Below are 21,020 nucleotides of genomic sequence, written 5' to 3'. Positions count from 1 at the left end.
AAACAACTCCAAATGAATGCTAGCGTTCTGCTTGTCGGAAGATAAAAAGATTATTGGAAAATGATAAATTCAAGCCTTTAGTCAACTTGTTTCCCAACCCTCCTTAAATTTGTTCTTTGAAATCATGTACAACTAAATGTGAGATTATACTGTAGTTAGTTTGCAATCTCCTCACCTGCCAGTTGTAATTAAGTGGTTGCCTCTTCACGCTGTGCAAATCTCATTTAAAACCACGCGAGCATGCAGTTTGTAATGTAAGGCCTTCACATGCCGCCATCTTCAGGCTAACAGTACTATGTGTGGTTATTGTTGCGTAGAAGCAGAAGGGGAGACCGTGCAGGCTTAGCAGTCCATCAACAGTCAACGCGAGCTCTGATCTGCAGAGCTGCACTGTGGATCAGAGGCATCCAGGAGGATAATGTTTGGAAGGAGTGTTTGCGAAGGACACATTTGTGAGGAGAGATCGAGCTCCCCGATTTCTCTCGTCTGCTGTCAAGATTGATTTCAACTTTGAAACTTTAATTTAATTTGAGGACACGCTATTAATAGCTATCTCCAGCTCAAAGAAGACCAGGTTGACTTTTCTTCATTGTTTACCTTCCGGGAGCGGCGGGGTGTTCACTGCGGCATGAGATACACACACTGAGTCACCTTCTTTTTCAGAATCAATTTCCTTCACGTCTAGTCAACCTTCAGTAGAATTTCCTCTCGACGTCTTGTGGATCGTCCGATGTTCATTCAGAAGCGGTTTGCATCACCGGAGAGGCCCTCCGTCACTTCCCCTTTGAGCGCGATGGCAGCCGGTGCCATCGCTTACGACCCGTAGTATCTTCTGGGCACTGTTAGTTGCTTAGAGTCGAGAGCGACAGAGTGAATATGAAAGGCTGCTAATTACAGAGTCAGGAGATTGGCACTCGTGTAGTTTAGAGACCATCTGGGTTGGAGAGGAGAGAGGGCAACGACAGATAGAGCCCCGGCAAGGAGGAACCCTTTGAGGATGGTAGAAACTGATTAAACACCGATTCCCACGAGGGAGGATCATTATGCTCAACGCCGGGAGCACTTTACGAAACGAGCAGTTTCACATTCAAAAACCATCATCTTACCTTACTCACACCAATGAGAAAGTGGGTCCAAACTTTTGATTGATACTGTATCTTTAGATATAAGTCATGCATATATACACACTTCCTTAGGCATATGCTACCTACATTTCTATCCTGCATTATTCATTATGCATCACCATTAACTTTGTGCAGCCGGAGGCTCGGGTGCAGTCTAAGGTCACATGCTATCATTTTGTGAGCATTTTTGTCAGTAGTCATCTAATAGATGTAATAAAAAAGATAAATGAGTTCCAGCGTCTGTAGTCAAGCTTTTCCTTACTTATCTTGAAGAGTTTTCAACCTCACAGTGTGCTTAACAGCTGGCTTAAAATAGAAAAACGTAACCTTATATCCCATGTAAAAGTCTGTATTGAATGTACCATGAATCTAATGTATCTGGTGCACATTAATTACCCTGAGAATCAATGGAAAATGCCACATATGTTCATAAATTATAGGGCTTATTTCAAATAGATCAACCTGAATTAGAGAGAGAGAGAGACGGAGAGATCTGTTCCTTGTGTGAATATCATGTAACACGAGTCAAGCAGGATGGAGGATGTTAACATCCATTTAGAAAAGAAATTGCCTCACTTAGCAATTTAATCCATAAATACAGACGCATCTACAGCAAATAGTCGCCACAGGTTTTGCCGGATATTAAATGAGCCTTAGAAACACAGATTTATATACAATAACTGTTTCCGAGAAAGATATATAAATATAATTACCTCCTTCAAACACAACCCTCGGCAAATACTTTCTAAATTTGTCCGCTCTGATTTGTCCATCGTGAAACTACGCCAGATTAATTCTACTAAAAAGACTAAAAACCATAAGTAGCTATTTGCTTCTGATTATCATCATGACTTTCATTTTGCTTTCATCGCGGTCTGCGAGCCTCTCCCCGTCACCCAGTACAGGAAGTCCAACGTTGGACCAAGCCACTCTCAGCCCTGCACCTCTTCATACGTGTGTAGCAGTGCAGCCGTGTGTTTGCAGTAAACATAGAGATTGATACCTGTACGGGAAGGAGAAATATAGGCGGATATGACCTGTTATTGCAATGGAGTTGCTCCAGCGATTGATGCTCTCAGCCCACCGTTTCAGCCGTTACAGGCCGCTGTGTAAACACCTCTGAGAGTGGATAATGGAAAGAAAGCGAGGAAATAGATGAGTCACAAGCGACCTTGTGCTGCTCTGGAGTAGTGCTTTTTAGTCACTCACGTCGCTTCCCCTCCTTTTGTTACTCTAAGCTGCATATTTAAAATCCAAAGACAAGCTTATTAGGTTTTGCATTTATTAATTAATCAATCTTTTTGGCAGGGGATTATTTGAAACTGAATTTGAGAATGTAATGCATAATTAGTGAGAAGGACTCCAACATTCTAACGTCCTTGATACTACGACTATATATATATATATATATATATAAAATTGGGGTTGAAAAGGCATGAAATAAATTGTTGTTGTGGTCCATTACATTTGTCTGACGTGTGATTATACTAAAGTGCATGAAAATATATACAAAACCCTCATTTCAACCAAAGTCCACTATTCAAAAAACATGGATATATTACTTAAATTTGTTCAAAACTGTCAGTTGAAGCCAAACTCATGAAACTAATGTTTTGGTATGCAAATCAAGACAAATATATCAAATGTTTTGGTTGGCTTCTAATTTCAGGAGGAAAAAAAAAGTAAATTTCTTGTTTGTCCAATGCTTTGCTAATTCCCGTCAACCTCAGTTGTACTTTGTGTTAAGACCATCGTGCGTTTGCATGCTAACCCCCCCAAAGCGGAGACGGTGAAGGTGGTAAACCTTGAACCGGCTCGACATCGTCATGACCGCGGGGCGTTTGGGAGCAAACCACCATGCTGATGTTACAGAGCTAACTCACCTCACAGAGCTGCCAGCATCCCGTGCATCGACACAAATACTGCTTTGATATTACTTGATTGTTAGTGTGAATATTTGAAAATACTTATTAAACACCTGGCTGATCTAGTGATGTTGTTAATTATCAAACATTGCTAAGCCAATCACATGTAATTCCTTGCAACTGCATTTGAACTACACTGATTTCCACAATGCTGTCGATTGAAACAATCACAGCTCTTGTTGTCATAAAAAATTGGGATAGAAATATACACAGGGAGGGGGAGAGGGGGGGGTCCTCCACCATCACCAACTTTTACAACATGCCAACTTTCGGGAAGTGAATAGATGGGACATCGGCCCTCGCTGGTGACAAAATGTTCCCGCTCCTCAATCTTGCTGGTGGTGAGATCCTAATCTGTCGTTCTTTCAAGCATTCGCTCAGTAGCCGCGGCGATATGGTGCAACGAAAATCCCCTTCAGCGAGTTACGGCAATCATTTCTATCACGAGGCGGGAAAGGCAGCGCTCCCTAAACGTACGATTTTCAACGAGAAACACACGCGTGTGCGTGCGTCTGTTTTTTCGAACCAGTGGATGCATTTGTTAAAAAGCGGCACTTGAAGATCACTCCGAAGGCCTCGCGAGGAGACAAAGACGGGGGATCCACTCAGCGCTTGATAAGGGGAGAAGAGAGCCGCCTGGCCGATGTTGAAGGCAGCAGCAGGCTCGGGGGTGGCAGCGTCCGGCGAGTGTTTTCTGCTTTTCAAAGTTGTCCCTTTTCCTTCGCTCACGCTGTGCGCTCCATTTGCTCTGAACACCGGGGCACAGAGCGACGCCTCTGACCGGCCATATGCCGCCTCCACCCTGACTCCCTCTGAAGGGCTCGGGGAGTCAAGTGGGACGCACAGCGGGGAGCGCCGGCTCCAACGCCAGATGCTGGACAAAAGGCAGAAACGTGTTTTGCCTTTTAGCCCCCAAGTGCCCTTTTATTTTGCGGCGTTAAAGGTAATCTAATTACTACGCTTCCCCCTTAGTAGGGAGTAGTAACATCTGGAAGATAACGTTAATGTTGCTGTTGTGTCCGGCCATATTTTTTTCACTGTGAGAGCAAAGAAGCTGGCCTACAGGTCTTTATTTGTATGTGTATCTGCCGCTGGTGATGCCAGTTCATTCTAATCCTATCCTCAGCCCTGTTTCTCATCCTCGGTCATGCTTTAAGCCAAGTCAACAGGGCTAAATGCTTTTTTTTCGCTTGGAGGTTCAGGGATCCTGGAGAACGTTTTTGCTGACGGGCAGATTTTCCGCACAGTCCAAAGTAAAAGAAGGAGCTTCTGTTTAGCCCTAACAATGTTTGGCGTATTGAATAATGGTCTCGGTTCAAAGGCCTTGGAAAGCAGTTGCATGTTATTTACTTGAAGTGCTGTTCAGGAAGATTCCACTGCTCTTTTGAGATTGGTTTCTTGACGGTTATTGAAAGAGGCCTTTTACAGTGTTGTAAATGTTTTCACTCCATTTGGATGTGAAAGCGGTTGATATATGTGAGAAATGGTCAAACAGAAATCATAAATCAGTGTGTTTTTTGTCGAGCCGTGGAAGTGAATTGGAAACATTTCTAATGTTAGTGTTAAACTACCGCATCGCATAAAACGGACATTTTCTCTTGAAAATTATTCCCTCTTGCAACGTAGCTCGAGAGAAGACCATTTTTTTTTTAAAACCCCAAGGGACACAATGCTGAAATGCAGGGGGATGAAGAGGACCTCAAAGTGGGTTGTGTGATGTGTGACTTGTCAAAGAGAGGGGTGGAAAGCGTTCAATATTGCTGTAGGAAAATATCTCCTCCAGCACAGAGTAAATACATAAATAATAAGCCAAAGGGCCTTCTGTTGTTTGCATACGGGTGTAGAGAATAAAAAAACGTGATTCATTACAGCATCGGAGTGCAACGATACTGAGAGGTTCTCCTGGCTGACCCAAAGATGATGAAAACACCCCCAAGTCTCTGGGAAACATTAAATGAATTGTATTTAAAGTGCTAATTAATGCTTTTTATTCTGTTTGGATGCTTTTTGAATGCACAACATTTGAGCCCTGACACAGTCTAGCAGAAAAACACTCAACAGAGGAGAGGCTCCTGCCATTCCTAATTAATCTTGTTAATGAATTCCAACCTCCAGCAAGCAGGATGTGTCAGTTTTACCCGACAGTGCAACAGCTACTTTCTGCTTTGGGGAGTTTAGAGGAATAAATAGCTCTTCTCTGTTTGCGATGGTTTTAGATTTGGGTACTTGAGATTGAATACTGCCCACGAATGGAAAGTGCTCTAAATCCCATTTCATCCCTGCTCTTATATCCGAAGGTCATAGAAAACACTGCGCGCCCCCCTAGCTGACACACTTGTGTGCTTTGACACCGCACAAAGGAAAGTCTATTTAGTTCCTTTTACCTGCCGGGGCACTTAGGGGGCCGTACGACCCCACCTGGGGAATCGACAACCGTGGGGTGAAATAAAAAAAGGAAAGTGATATAAGTTTTGTGATTAGTGGTAATACCCCGTTGTCTTCCTTTCTTGTCTAAAAGCAGATTTTGTTTTCTTGTTGTGACCCACAGGATCATCACGAAAGCACAGCGCCACTCGTTGGTGTCTGCAGGACATTGCTCAGGAATCAGTCGAAAGCTCCGATGAGGAGTTCTTTGATGCCAGAGGTTAGTATGACATTTCGTTTTACAATCTCCCTTAGAAATGATCCGAACCTCTGTTTCAGCATTTGAAACTGATCCTTTTCCAAGTGTAAAAACTCCAGGAACTAACGCGTGGTCATTTCCACGGGGTCTGCTTTTGTTTCCCTATTTATTGATTGACCAGGGGCCTGTTTCAATAAGGAGGTTCAACCAACTCTGAGTTAAAACTTGAACTCTGAGTTGACTTACCCTGAGATGGGAAACTCTGAGTTTTCGGTTACAGAACAGCTGAAATGAGTTAGTTCAATCAACTCTGAGTTGACCTACTCTGAGTTAAGCGCGTGCACCACAACTATAAAAAGCCATTATCAATGGAGCGCAGATATTACGAGTCACCATGGCAACAGCGCCAGACAAAAAGAGGTCTTCATATTTTTCACCAGCAGAACTGGATGTGCTTATGCAAGCATATGGAGAGTACGAACATATATTTTAAAAAAAAGCAACACGGCTGCAGCGGCGAAGGACAGAGAGTTAGCTTGGGAGAAAATAGCTGCTCGAGTCAATGCGTAAGTTTACATTTGAATTACTGTTATACAGTGTTGTGTGTAATTAATTTCTATGTAATCTAAAAACTGTAATTTAATTCCGTAATTTAAAGTAAAATCTGATGTAATTGCATTAAATGCTGCATAAACTATAAAGCAATTCTGTATAAAACAATAGTGGATTTAACATCAAATTTTAAAAGATATATTTTTTCAAGAATAATTCATGCAATTGTATAATGTTTATTTGAAAGCATTAAAAGTGCAGTTTCTTGTCTCTCCTTGTATTGTTCAAGTGGTTGAAGTTGATATGGGATTTAGAAAGTAATTAGTAATAAGTAGACCAATACTTTCTAGAGATAGTCATTATTACATTAATCTAATTACACTGTTGAAGAAGCCAGTTGTAGTTAGTAATATAAGTGACTTGCCCAACTGTTATAATATCAGAAGTGAAACTGGAAGAAGAGTGTGTTATTCAACCTAATTTTAATTTTCATGTAGGTGCAATCTTGCACATTATTACTGTGGATGGACCTCCTGTTGACATAGTCCGCTTCATTTTCGGAAGGTGCAATGATGGGAATATGTGTGCCATCAATGCATCCAACCACATTCGGAAATCCTAAAAGGAATTCTATTATTAGTTTACTTCCAGGGGTCGCAGCAATATGCTCTTAACTGAACGTCATTTATCAGGTTAGCCTCATTTAAACCGATTTATACATCACTGACCTGCAATCCTGTGAAACTCCTCTTTGATGGCTTTCACGGGTTTGTGCCCAGGAAACAGCACAAAAATTTGGAGAAAGCGCTTAAGAGCGAGGCACACTTTCCATACAACTCTGCAAACAGTAGCCTTACTGATATGTTCTGCATCCCCAATGTTATACAGAAAACTACCATTTGCAAAGAAACGTAATGCAACGCAAAGCATCTGCTCGGATGTTAGAGCACGGCCGCGATGGCTGATGTTTCTGATGTAAGGATGGATGAGATTATGGATGTATCTTATTGACTGTAAAGAAAAACGGTACCGCTCAAATAAAAATGAATATGGATATGACAAAAAATCCACTCTGGGTCTCAAAATCCTCTCCCGACGTAAATGCAACTCCCTACGGATTAATGCAGCCTCTTCATCCACAGGATCGTCCATAAAAGGACATGCCATTTCATTCACTTGATTTGATGCGCTCTGCGTGACTGAAATGTGCGCAATGAATGAATACCGAAAGAATGAATGAGGTGATTAAATACCACTTCCTCTTTAAAAAAGGGGAGGAGACGAAATAAACTCTGGGTTTCCCGAAGAAAACCTGCTCCCGACCAGGTTAGGTTCACAGAGTAAGTTGCCATGGTAACTGACTCTGAGTATAAGTTACCTCTCTTTCTGAAACAGGCTTGACTTACTCTGCTTTCTCAGGTTTAACATACCTCCCATTCTGAAACAGAAAACTCAGAGTTTCCCTCATTTCAGGGTTAACATACTCAGAGTTTTCACTTAACCTCCTTTCTGAAACAGGCCCCAGGACAACCGATTAGGAAGATGTTTGTTTACCAGTCTTTTACTGTCCCAGAGGGAGTGAATCCGTGGAGTAATTATCCCGCCAATTATCCTCCACAAGTGGTCATCCCGAGAGAGACTTATCTGTGTTGTTTTTATTATGAGAGCTTCTTATTTTACATTAAGTCAGTCAATAGCCAGGGGTGTGTGGAGAGTTTCTGGTGTCCAACATTCTTTCTTCTCATATGAAAACATGATGAGAATTGAGCTCGGTTGGAAACAGATTAAAGCCCGTCTGCTGAGATCCATTTCCACTTGGTCGTTGAAGGGAATTTTAAGTGCTGCAGTATAGAAGTTGCATTCTGTATGAAAATGCAATTACTACAATTATTCAGTGTTCGCTGTCATACACACTCCCTTTTGTTTATCTAATTTCCCTCTTCCTGTCTCAAGCTTTTGTTTGCTTCCCTCCCTTCACTTCCTTTCCCTTGCACAGATCCAGTTTGTACCAAAAAATACCCCCTTTTGCTTATCAGTTGTCGCCGAGCGGTGCTGGCACGTTGCTCTAAATTCATTTTGTCAGACCGCCGCGGAGGCGCCTATCAGCGTCGATGGGAGAAGATACCGCGCATGGGCTGATTGAGAGAAGATGTGCTCACTTACATTCCTCCTGCAGCGGATTCCACACTAAGCCGCGCAATATCATTACAGAGTGTGAAGGGACGGAGAGTAAAGGTGTCTTTTCATGTCTTTTAACTAAATAGAATGGGGAGACACTGCACACTGTTGTCTGGCGTGTCAATCAAACGGACATGTGCAAAATCGAATTTCTGTTACTGGTGTTACTTTATATTTTTTTATGTTATTTAGTTAAGGAAGCACACATAGTTTGGGGAAGAAACGTTTTCCTGCCAAGTTGGATGAGACAATGGATGTTTCTGCAGTAAATATGAAGTAATTATGAAGCTGCAGACGGAAGCGGTTTAGCTTAGCTTAGCATAAGGACTGACTGGAAAACCCCCAATTAATAATGATAATTATTAAAGGCATGTTTCATTTGTTCAATGCATACACAACACAAATCAAGTGTAGAAACAACACGTCATGTGTGCAGGAAGGTCTCGTACACAAATTAAACCAGGCGTCATTCTTTTTTCATGTCTCTAATTGGCATATTTGCTTTCTTGGCCGAACATTTCGCGTCTCATACCATGTTTGACGCCACTCCACACGGGCTAGTGTTTTTTTCAGATCTGGGTTTTCGAAAAACCTTGGATTATGCTTTCAAGTTGCATGAAAGCATGTCTGTCACAAAGAAGCGCCATTATAGAAGCAGCAACATTGAAATGTGAACTACAATGAAACCAAAGAAATGAAGGCTAACACAAAGGAGATGTTTGAAAAGTGTTATTGCGTTTCGCCGTTGCCGTGTGACTCTATTGTCTGAGCTTGTGGACAAAGTGGAGCACTGGGAAAGGCTACAGAGCAAGTTATTCCAAACCTAAACATACTCAGTATGAACGACGACTCCCTTAAAAGGGAAACCACAGCTCTCCAAGCTCCCTACAGTCACTTGCTAACCACAAGACCGTGCCTTTCGATCTTGACTGCATATAGCTGCTCTGGTCACTTTTATTTCTTCTGTGTACACTGGGAATATGTTGTTTTTTTCAGCCAAAAGCAATTTTAGCAGCGAGAGAAACTGAAAGAATTACATTGAATAGTGACCAACGTCAGTTTGTCATAATTTAGGCCTATGCCACTCAATCCGTCACAATAAGCTCAGGGCGGTATTAATGTGGTTTGGATGAATGACTTCAGCGCCACTGTGTAACACAGAGCACCCAGAAATCTATGAAAATGTATCATGACTGGAGGGAATTTGCACAGTCTTTGGCTAAAATGATGAGCCCTGACTGTGGTTGTCTTTTATCTTTTATCCTTTTGCTATACCATTTATTTCATTCATTCATGCCATTAAAAAAAACAGATGAGGCATCTCAAGGGTTTCTTCCTCCAACCTGGATTTGTAGTGTTTAAAAGTGGCTCTACAGAGTGGCTTATACTATTCAATGTACTTCGCCAGCACTAGCGTACGGTGCGCTCCTCCGCTGTTGAAGAGCAGCGCTTTGAAAGTGCATCCTCGAGTGGAGGTCACAGATGTTTTTCCCTCTATAATCCATCTGATTTGAATCGAAGGCAAACAGTGACCATAGGGTTTGTAAAGATGGTTTCTATCCTTCAGAGTGTATCAGGGTGCTGACAGCAGTTTAATTTCCTGTCGGGCCAAGTCTGTCACCTGACCCCGCTAACCCCTAGATGACCAGGCTAACAGCCAAAAGGCCATAACATGGGGGATAGTATCAGTCTGCTAGAGCCTCTCTATGAAAGATGCCAAGCTTCTGCTGATATATGAAGGTCATCATTTTCAGGCCATTTCAACATACTGTATGTCAATGAATGTAAAAGATGTACAACTACCATATATCATGACTTTGATAGTCATGATTTATGAGTAATTTTCTATTTCATTTCTGGATATTTTAATTTGTGTTCTTGAATAACGAATACATTTCACTGGACTCATGAAAATAAAGTAAAGAAGAAAAAAAAAAAGCCCTACGCCAGCCACGACAGATAAAATACATCTTACTGTAAAACAGTGAAAAGTACAGTATGTTAAAATCCAGCTGTCAAATATCTGTGTGGGAAGTTTCTATGGAGACAGTTTCCTTCCCTCTCAGTAATGTCAGCCAGTGTTTCTGCGACATGGTGTGGAGGCAACACAGGATTTGGCTGGATGGTTCGATGCTGTTGTCTCTGACATCTGGACAGCTGATCAAACCAAATCCAACACACATGTGCGAACACTCTCTGGGGGTCAGTTACTCACACATTTGAGGCACATCGGTGCTGACCATTAAGACACGTATGTGCTAATGAACAGTTTGAAGTCAAATGGTGGAGAACCTGAAAAAGTTTTACGACGAAAAAGCCGCAAGAATCAAGTCTTTTTTTTAAACGGCTTCCAATAGAGAGCATTTTCTTTAAAGTCGCTTTTCCACAGAAGGACCTGTGTAATTTGTTAAATTGCTTTAATGGTGCAACCTTTTCACAGTATTGTTTTCACATTTAATGGTTTCACTTTGCCAATCACTCCATTTTTCCTTGATCACTTTGCTTAAAAAAGATAATTTGGAACAAAGCCTCCTCTTCAAAAAATTAATTTCAAGAGATTAAAAAGAAATACTGTGCCTCAGCCAAAAAACATTCTGCTGATGTTTCGGACTCAGGAGAACTGTCAGTTTTGTGTTTTGTAAGAAAATAGTATTTAGATTACTGTCAGTTTCCTTTTGAGCATTTCTTGAGGGTTTTATCCCTTTAGCAGAAAATATTTCTGGTTATAAATTGTTTTGGTGTTTTAAATCAGGCCTACATTTCTGAAGCACACAATGTTTGCTGTGCGGTGTAATTGCATACACATGAACGTATACATGGCTGTTTAATACATCAATTTATTCAAGTGTTCTTGCTTTTTCATGGCGGATATGGCCACAGGTGAGCAGCAGCAGCGGGAAGTATTCATGCAGGATGGCTTTCACTTCCTTTTCTTATTCCCTCTGAAGAATCTGATGAATTCCAGGAGCCCCCAATCGTCATTAGTAGGGTTGCAAAATTCCGGGAATATTCAAAGTTGGAAACTTTCAATGGGAATAAAATTTAAATTATATTTTGAATTAATCTATTAGTATGAAGTATTCCTTCATTGAAAGTAAAAGTTAATAAAATGGTGTATTCCCTATGATCGCCTCCCCACCCCCAACCAAAAAAAAAGCTACCCTTCCAATTGTAAAATGAGTTAAGCTTCTCAAGCATCTGGTTTTTATGTTTTTCCCTAAATCCTTCCAGGTCTACATTCCACTCTCACTGCTGTAAAAGGTTAGCCTACGGTATTAAAATACATTTGGTCTTAAATGAACATGGCTGCAGTTCACCAAGCAGTCAAAATGTTCTTTAGACGTTCTCCGTTATATCCTTTTGCAAAAAAGGTCAAAATTTCCAAAGTTCCGACTTTAACTTCTCATGGAATTCTCTGGGAATTTAGTGGAAATCTTACGCCCCTCTGCAACCATATAGCCATTAGTAACAAAAGGGGAAAAGTGTACCTCTCTTCTGCTCAGCAGACTACTGGCATCGTCATCCACTGCAGCATCACTTCACATGTTAGCACCACGCGCATCTACACCCACATGCAGCTCTGCACCGATGTGAACCGTCTCCCTTTACGCATCAGGACTGATGTTCTTTCGGGCTGCTCGAGCAAAGGCCAACGCATTTGTCACATTGTTTATAGATGAGAGCTGTTGACAAATTTGCTGCCTGTTAATCCAGATTAGTTATTTGATGACAGGAATTTAAATAATGAGCTGAACTGACCCTGAAAACAAAGACATGGTGTTTGCTACTCGCGCAGTTTAATTACATGACAAACTGTCTGTATGCAAGACGGGATCTACGCTGCACGAAAATAGTTTTGCCATCAGAGAGAAAACTGTTCAACGTTTATTGAGAAAAGTCATTAATAGGAGAGCTGGTTTCGGTAAGGAATAAGGAAATTTGTACCATTCTAGCATCGTTGTCTACATCCAGGAGCCAATGAGCTTAGCTTTATGGAAATGACTAGAAATTAGTCATTTTCCTCATAACACATTTAATTATCAAACGCATTACAAGAAGATTGTCACCTACACAGATTGTTAAATAAAAACAGATGGCAGCCGCCTTTGTCGCATCTTTTGTTGCGGTTCAGCTTCCCTCCTGCCACTGTGTCTCTCACTCACTTAAACAGCTTATTCAGTGCACCTGTTAGTCACACCCACCTCGTCAGCTCAATCACGCTCACCTGCCCACCCTACTGCACCCACTCATTTCAGTAATTATAGTAAACATATAGTAATAGTGAATATAGTTCTAGCTTTCATATTCTACAAAAATAGGATGTCGGAAGTAAAAACACCAATCATTTGCAAAAATGTGTGTGCATGACAGAGAAAAGGTCATTTTGATACAAGTAAACATCTGCTGTTGTGGATGCGAGCCATGTTATGCTTAATCACCACCGTGTTTTATTCTGTCTCTGCAGGCGGAGATTTCACTGATTTCATGTTTCTTTGTGGGTTGATCTGGGAAATCGACTACTGGACTGTTTGATACAAATCAATTGTTGGTGCAGAACGACCTGTAAACTTCAGCACTATGATAAAACAACGGGATTACAAGAAGGAAAAGCAAGATTGGAAAAACAACACATAAAAGTTTCATGAAAGCAAATGTAACGACATTTGTATGCGAAATTAAGAATAAAGGCACACGTTACATAAAGTGAGAGGCAGCGCTGCAAAGCACCACTTTAAGCACGGTTTAAGAATGAAATCCTAAATAGACATTCTTTTGTACATTTTCTTTCTCACTCTATCCTATTATAGACGTACTGTCTGCTTGAGAGCTGTTCTCATGGTGTTTCAATGCCATCCATCTTCAGTAGACTACTTACCTGAGAGGCTGTTCATGCCGTTTTATAGGATAATCCCCAAAGCAATCTCCTCTTCATGGAGCTTGGTATTGAAACAAATTAAAATAAAACCAGAGTTTTTTTTTATTTTTTATAATTCCACTCCTTCAACTAATACACGATGGTGAGATAAAAAAAATATGGTACCATGTATGGGAATAAGTATGGAACAATGAGCATATTATTGAGGTGGTAGAGGTCACCTAAGGCCATTTCCTCACCGTTTCACAGTCAAGGCATGTATTGCTCACTTCCACTCTCAACGCCGTGAGCCGACAGAGTTATGAATGTTTCTCAATTTCGTTTATCTCCGGGTTGTACACTTCTATTTCCCTTTCCTTTGTCATCAGATCAGACTGTGCCATTCTGTCCTATATCTCAAAAGCAAGAGATAAGTTATTGCTCCGATGGGTGGCCGTCATTGTCTTGATTGTTTATGCATTGCTTTTGCTATTTCTTTTTTTTTTCAGGCTGGGTACTGTTTTACTTTGCCTCAAACGCGTTATGCTCCTGAGAGGAGCTTGTGTTTTGGCTGCGAGTGCATTACCTCCAGGAGATGATTCAGTAATCTGCCTTTCCAGGGTGTTGAGCTTGCTTTGCATTCTCCTCCTCTCTCAAAACAGACTTTCTTATAACCAGTTGCGCGTTGTTCCGATTCGACATGACTATCTCTCTCTCTCTCTCTCTCTGTGTCTGAGTGTTTTTTTTGCTCCTCTGCATTTTCTTTTATGCTTTTTTGAATCTGCAAATATGTGCGCCGTCGCCTTGTTTTCATTACATTTGTCTCGCCGCCCTCTGACTGGAGTAAAGACAGGCCACAAAAAAGTGGAGGGGAGGGTTTGGGGAGAGAGAGTCAGAGCAGATAGCGAAAGACAAACTGTGACCAGCAGACGGGTCGCTGTGCGATCCGCATGGACAGGCAGTGAAGACCCACGTCAGCGTCTTTCAGAGCTGCTGCCAGGCAGGAATGTGTGAGAGAGGAGACACGTCTGTCAGGTAGAGAGGTTTCTCTCTGCATGACTCTCCCTGTCTCAGACCGATCCGTCATTTTCGTTGATATTCGCCACAACAAACAGAGCTTGTTCATTGCATGTTTTAAAGTGCAATGAAAGGTTTTTTTTCTTTTTTCTGGCTGTTTAGACTGCTGCTCGGGATCACTGGAGTGAGGCTCTGCTGGGAATGACTCAATATCACCCGAGTTAGGGCAATGATTTCGGCGCTCAACATCATTTTCTCTTCCAAATCCGTTTTACTAACCTGTTTGAGTCTTCATGTTTGTGAACAGTGTTTGTATATAGTGGGCAATTACAGAGCTGATGACCAGAGCTACGAGAACAAAAAAAAGCAGCATGGAGCAGTGATTGGATGAGCAAGTGCTTGTTTTAGGTTTTTTTGTATCCGCAGCTTTTCATGTACAAGGTCACATTGTTTCACATTATATCCACTGATCCAGAAATAGAGTGTAGTATTATTAGCCGCAGTTTGCATTGAGTTAGGACAATTAACTGTTTTAATAGTGTGTGTATACTTGACATTCATTCTGATCAAGGCTACACACAACATCTTTGCAAGGAACAATAAATGAAACTCCACGAGGTACCTCTTAAAATGGAGTTTACGCCCGTAAGGCACCATATTTACCCGCTAATAATCAAACAGTAGCCAGCAGTGTGGCTAAAGGCGTGACAGTGCTTTCCGTTGGAAAGAGATAAATACTGATGAATCTAATAGGCCAGCTTAATAAACAAGTCACATCACAGTCTTCAGGGGGTAATTAATCTGGTTTAACATCGTTCAGGCCACATTTACATATTGTCTTCGGACAAATTGCAAGTGTTGGCAAAGGCATCACGTTGGCAATTCCATTTGTGTTCAACCAAGACAAGCCGTGCGAATGTATGTTTCCACTAGAGTCTGTCGTTGGCCATGTTGGGCTGTCAATCAAGCTGTCCGTTCGGATTAGCATAAGCAGCCACATTCAGACAATCAAGCCCAAGTGGCGCTGATTGGGTTCTGGGTGTATACTTACTTACTACTTAAAGGTGCGTTGCCCGTTTAACAGGGGCCACGCAACTAACAGCAGAGTGAGGGAGACGTCGGGCCCCTGAGAAGATGTTAACGCTGGCAACAAAACACATGCGTAGCTTTTATCTCCTCTTTCAACGAAATGGAAAGGCTTCAATTTCATTAATATGCAGAGAGAGGTTTGTGTTTTTGTCTTTGCTGCACCGTTCTTACGTGTCTTTGTCTGTGTGTGTCTGTGTGTCCCAGCAGATGTTATGGAGGGGAAGAGTGCCATACTGCTGGGCATGAGTCAGTGGAACTCAAATGACCTGGTGGAGCAGATTGAAACTCTGGGACACATGGAGGACCAGTCGCACGGTACACTTTGCACACACACACACACACACACACACACACACACACACACACACACGTATACACACGTATACACAAGTTAGTGATTACACTCATGAGTCACTGAATGATGGTAATGGCTAGACGGGATTGTAGCTTCTATTTATAGCTGCATGAAGTCATTTTTTATCTCTAGGGGGTCAGGAAGAGTAAAAAAAAGGTATTGAGGTGTAATGTGTACAAGCAAATATCAGGCCTCTTGAAACTCTATTGGGGCCCAGAGTAGCCAGATGAACACAGCATCTGCGCCGCTTAAGTGTATGTCAACAATACATTTTGGTTTCTTGCAAAGTGAACTGAAATGAGCACAATGCTTTGATTTACTGGCAAATTGTGACGGCTCGGTTCACCACCTCCTGGGTAAAATAATATCTTTAAGTAGTAGAAATTAGATCAAAAATCAAAAGTAAAGTCCATGTACCTTGCTTGTTAAGGGGGAACATTTTTTAGTCAACTTTAAATGATAAACGAAGCAAGCACATGCAAAAGATAAATATAGTACCTGAGATGTATCATGCAGATATTACATTAACACATTTTTAGCTCAGTGCTAAAATTCACTCCTTTCAAACAACGAGGTTTCACTTCTACTTCTCCCTAAAACAAAACCTGACAAGACAACAAATTGGTTGAGCACAGATACGTGTGAATGTTAAGTTTCATAATGGCTCTATGTTCATTAATATTCCTTCATGAGGCACCAAAGAAGTAAAGATGGGATCAACTTCCGTGCTCAATTAATTGAATTCCCTCTATTTCCTTAATATCAGTTGAATGTTATTTTCATGCATCCTCAATGCACTCACTTAAAGATCCAGAGGACTAAAATGGCAACAGCTGTTCTTTATTTTTTTCTCAACCCCAGATTGGAAGACTTTTGCCAATATACTGCACATTTGAAAGAATAAGCTCCTTCTGGAATTCAGTTAATCAAATGACCACATCTATTATGTTATGTCTTGAAGCAATCAGCAGGAGGGGTATTATATTTTAGCTGGTTTTCATAATCATCTTCAATACAGATTTACAATCAAATAATTGTCATGAATTATTCCTTATTTTATTCCTTAGTTATTTAATTTAATTAATTGATCAAAAACTTGGGTGTGATAATAAAATCCCAGTAACTGAATATGTTACGGCCCAGAGGTTTTACTGACACAAAAAGAGCACGTCTGTTTGTGCTAAAAATTTCAGAAATTGGATCTCTCAGTCTCCTTTAAGGTTTTAAATGCAATGAGTGAACCTGCTACCCATCAATATACCATAAAAGTAAAGCACGATGGATAGTCAAACGTTTGGACTTTGTGTAGTAGTTTATTCCTGGATTGGCCAAATATATAATCCAGATATAATCACTAAAGTCAACGGGTGTAGCTTAAAAGTGGATGGCAGCAAATGAATATTCATTATATTTACCCATATAGAAAAACCACAATGAACCACAAAACAGAGATACCAAGTGTGCTCTACAGCTCCACAGTCCTCGGATTTTGTCATGAAGGTCAGCGCCGAGGTCTGACAAACTGGGGTAGATGCATTTAATCATTGTGCTTCATTGCAGGGTGTAGTCTGGTCCTGCAGAGATAAAAGAAACAACGCCTGCAGAGATGCTGTAGCTACTAAGTCATGTGCCATTAACCGAAGGAGTGGGTGCACTGTGAATATTTTACATCCCCCTCACATCCCATCAACAAACTACTCATGAAACCAGTAAGGACCTGTGAAGTGATCCATGCCAGTGCCTGTCAAAACAAAGGAAATAACGCAAATAGCTGCCCCATTGAAAATGATTTTTTCCCCCTAGATTGACATAAGATTTGTAAAATATTTTACAAAATCAACAAGAAATGTATAATTCTAATCCAAATACAGAATATTAATAGTCTTGATCGGTAGGAAAACTCCAGCGCTCTTCTTATTTTTCAAAAGGAAAAGCCCACTGAGCCTTTAGCAAAAAGCAGTGACATAGGACCCAAAGTAAGATCATCAATAATGTTATGAATAAATTACTTGCAATACCAGAATATTTTTCATCTGCCCTTCACCCACAAAGCAATGAATCCGCTTTAGTTCAAAGGCAATCACACTTAATTTACAAAAAAGTAATTTTACCTCACAGCACACTAGAGATGTTTGTTCAACCAAAAACAAGACTACAAATACTTTCATTTCTTAGACAAAGCTATGACTGAAATTAATTGCTATTGTTGTTCTGTGTCTGCTGGTTGGGTAAAAGGCTAAAGGTTCAGAACGTCCACATCATGATGTGTCAGTGTTGTGGTTAAATTAAAATAATGGTAACTTTGAAAGAAACATTACAAAGCACACAGCAAGGTGACAGAGGATTGTTATTGTTTTCCTAGGACAGCAGGTTTATGTAGTTGACAACTTCCTGCAAGCTTCAGTTACTGTGAATCCTTTGGCTCCCACATCAGGTGTAAATCATAACTAATGAGGAATTACACTGTCCACCATTTCTGGATTGCTGACAGGCTGTCTGGTACTTGAGCAGGTCCTCACATCAGTGGTGCAAGATGCATCTGGGGATTTGTTAGCGTAAATGGAGTGTGTGATGTATGTGGCGTCTGTAGGGGTTTAAAGCTGGCGTCCACACACTGTTGGAGACACCGAAAGTAACTTGATTACATATTAACACACGGTCTGCTGTGTAAAAGTATAAATGCAAGCAGGATCTTTATCTGTTCTTAGTGGTGTATGGCCTTAGCATGCTGGCCAACCGACTTGATGAAATAGAAAAGGGGGAAACGAGTGGATGCTTCTATATACAGAAGGTTTAAGTTATGGTAATGCATTCTCTCTCTCTCTCTTTCTCTCTCTGTCTCTCTCCCTCTCTCGTCAACGAAGTTGAACTCGCCAAAAATAGAAACACCCCCCCCCCCCCCCCCCAACACGATACTGCATACAAATGTTCAGATGCCTGCTGAGGTTCTTTGGTTGTTTGTTTACATTTGTGGGGGCTCAGGATGATATGACAATAGTTGTGAACAACTGGGCATAGCAGCCGAAAAGACAAAATAAAAATGCGGCTCAAAAGCAACACCAACGATACCTGCTGCAACAAAAGTATCAGGTTCCAGGAATCTTAAAATGGTATATTCTTTATTTTTCAATTCCAAATTGTGCTGTATGTTACTTCATGACTTTAATTGTAGGCGCAAGACAACAAGCTGTAAACACATCAGTGACATGTTATTATCTTATAAAAAATGGAGAGTTGACCCCGAGCAGGTAAGGTAGCTCCAGGCAAGTTGAGAGAGTGTTTAACCGAACACTTCAGATGATGAAAATGAGGCTGATGAATAAAATTATGAGCCAAAAAAACACTACCAAGCTCCATTGAGCCGAGGGGAACTGCAAGACTAAAAAGCGGCTGCAGCCACTCGTATGCATCATTACTTCATTGCGTGTGATCCATTGATAGTGGTTCGTAATGACAGGTGAGAAGAAAAGGAAACCTTAAAGGGGCCGACGGGACCACCCTCACAGCCTGTGTGCCAGTTGAGCACCGACATTCGATACCCTTTCATCTGTTTTTCGGCTCCTCAAAAGCGTCCCTGGGTTTCTAACCTCTCTCCCTTTGCTCTCAATTATGCTCCTCTGCCCTGTTTTGTTCTTTCAGCTTTTATAACCACTCACATCCTCCCGCAGCTGCTCCCTCACTCCCCGCAACCGCCTCGCCTCATTGCATTCTTATATTTCCCCCCTTTTCCACCTTCTTACAATCATTACTTATAAGCCATGGGCGACTGAAAATACTAACCCACCCTATCTGATGAAAACCTTTATCGCTATAGTGATGCTGTTCACTTTTCATTGGCATTTTCCCCCCTGCTTCATTTACCTGCCGATACGGTGTGATCTGAGGATGTAACTAAACACAAAGTGACCTTTGGAGTCCCATTGGTATTATCTATTTTCTATGGAGCATCACAGTTCTTTCTTCTACATGCACACTTGAGCTCTCTTCCTAAACACATGGAGAGCGGAAGAGTAACACAGAACGTACATTTAAATTGTGCTTTGTGGAAAGTCTGCATTCGTTTGCATGCTGATCTAAGAAGTAAATGAGTAATAAGAAGTAAGAAATGCTGTGCGATCCCACATTGAGATCAGTTAGTCACACCACAAACACACTGTCTGTGCCTGGAGCTCCTGGAAGGAAGGAATTGTGAGAGGGAGGAAGAGGCAGAACAACTGTATGTAATTAAAAGAAACAAACAAGTATTGAAGGCCACGCATTCTCTGCTTCACTGCAGATGGCTAACACCCTCCTCTGCCCTTTAGTTATGATGATGGAGCTTGAGTGTGCATGTGCTACATCCTGATATAATTATGTGTCTGAGTGTCTGTGTATTGCAGTACAGTAGTTACAGCATATAGATGGGGAGCAGCTGGGGAGACGTTAGGGACAGACTGTGTGCGCCTTAACCTGAACGTATGTGTCGTTGAATGTATGTGTGTGTGTGTGTGTGTTAGTGTGTGTGTGCGTGGGTGGGTCAGCCAGCCGGTTTGTCATGCAGTGGATTGGCTGGCGGCTCCCGGGGTCTTTTCGCAGCAGGACAACACGACAGACCCTAATTCCAACAGCAGTGGACAGATGGCTGAGCTTGTTAGCAGGCGTGCAGCGTACAAGGGGTCAGAAGGTGCTGATCAACCAGTCAAGAGGCAGCATACCTTCAAGCAACAAGCAATCTACCTGTTGCTGCTTAACAGCACACACTTTGTCCTATTCACATTTGTTTTCCCCAGCATCGGTCATTAAAAATGTTTTCTTCACTCATATTATATTCATATTTCACTCATACAAAACCCCTCATGGACATGTAACCAATGCAATGTCCTCGGTCTTAATCAGACTGGTATGTAATTTAATATCTTTAAAAAACATGAAAAATTCCTTACATTGAGATAATGCGTTTCTAGTGTTAATGATCCAGAGGCTTTTTTGGCCCTGTGTGTTTATGTTGCAGCATTCATCCCATCGGGACCACATGGGTTTGGGAGTAAATAAACACTTAATATTTGAAACGTGCTCCGTGAAGCCTCTAAGCCTATTTTTGGTTCCCTGTTTTTGTTTTTATAACATGCAAATTCTAGCACGTCTTGCTGAGTTGAGCTTAGATTTTAGATTTAGAGGCAGAAACCCTTTGCAGGAAGAAGCCGACCCTGCTCCTCTCCGTGGACATCTTTTCAGACTAAAGAGTTTATTCAGCATCTGACAGTCGACATTGAGGACATGTTGCCATTTCCATACTCCCTGGGAAGACAACTCTTGTTTTTTT

The 21,020-nt window shown here is 41.4% G+C and overlaps 1 protein-coding gene across 3 annotated transcripts in view; it reads left to right on the top strand.

The window, feature by feature from the left end:
• The window catches only part of pitpnm3 (PITPNM family member 3), a 54,991-nt gene that overhangs the window by 5,843 nt on the left and 28,128 nt on the right, over nucleotides 1-21,020 (top strand). For 2 of the 3 annotated variants that reach the window (XM_037464387.2, XM_037464369.2), the window contains exons 2-3: nucleotides 5,598-5,693; nucleotides 15,568-15,678. In XM_037464387.2, the coding sequence (XP_037320284.2) occupies nucleotides 5,598-5,693; nucleotides 15,568-15,678 (207 nt within the window). The remainder of the gene's footprint in view (nucleotides 1-5,597; nucleotides 5,694-15,567; nucleotides 15,679-21,020) is intronic. The other variant, XM_037464378.2, reaches the window with a different exon arrangement.

Source organism: Pungitius pungitius, chromosome 3, assembly GCF_949316345.1.
Source record: "Pungitius pungitius chromosome 3, fPunPun2.1, whole genome shotgun sequence".
In the NCBI taxonomy this organism is placed as follows: Eukaryota; Metazoa; Chordata; class Actinopteri; order Perciformes; family Gasterosteidae; genus Pungitius; species Pungitius pungitius.
This window is presented reverse-complemented; position numbering and strand designations above follow the sequence as displayed.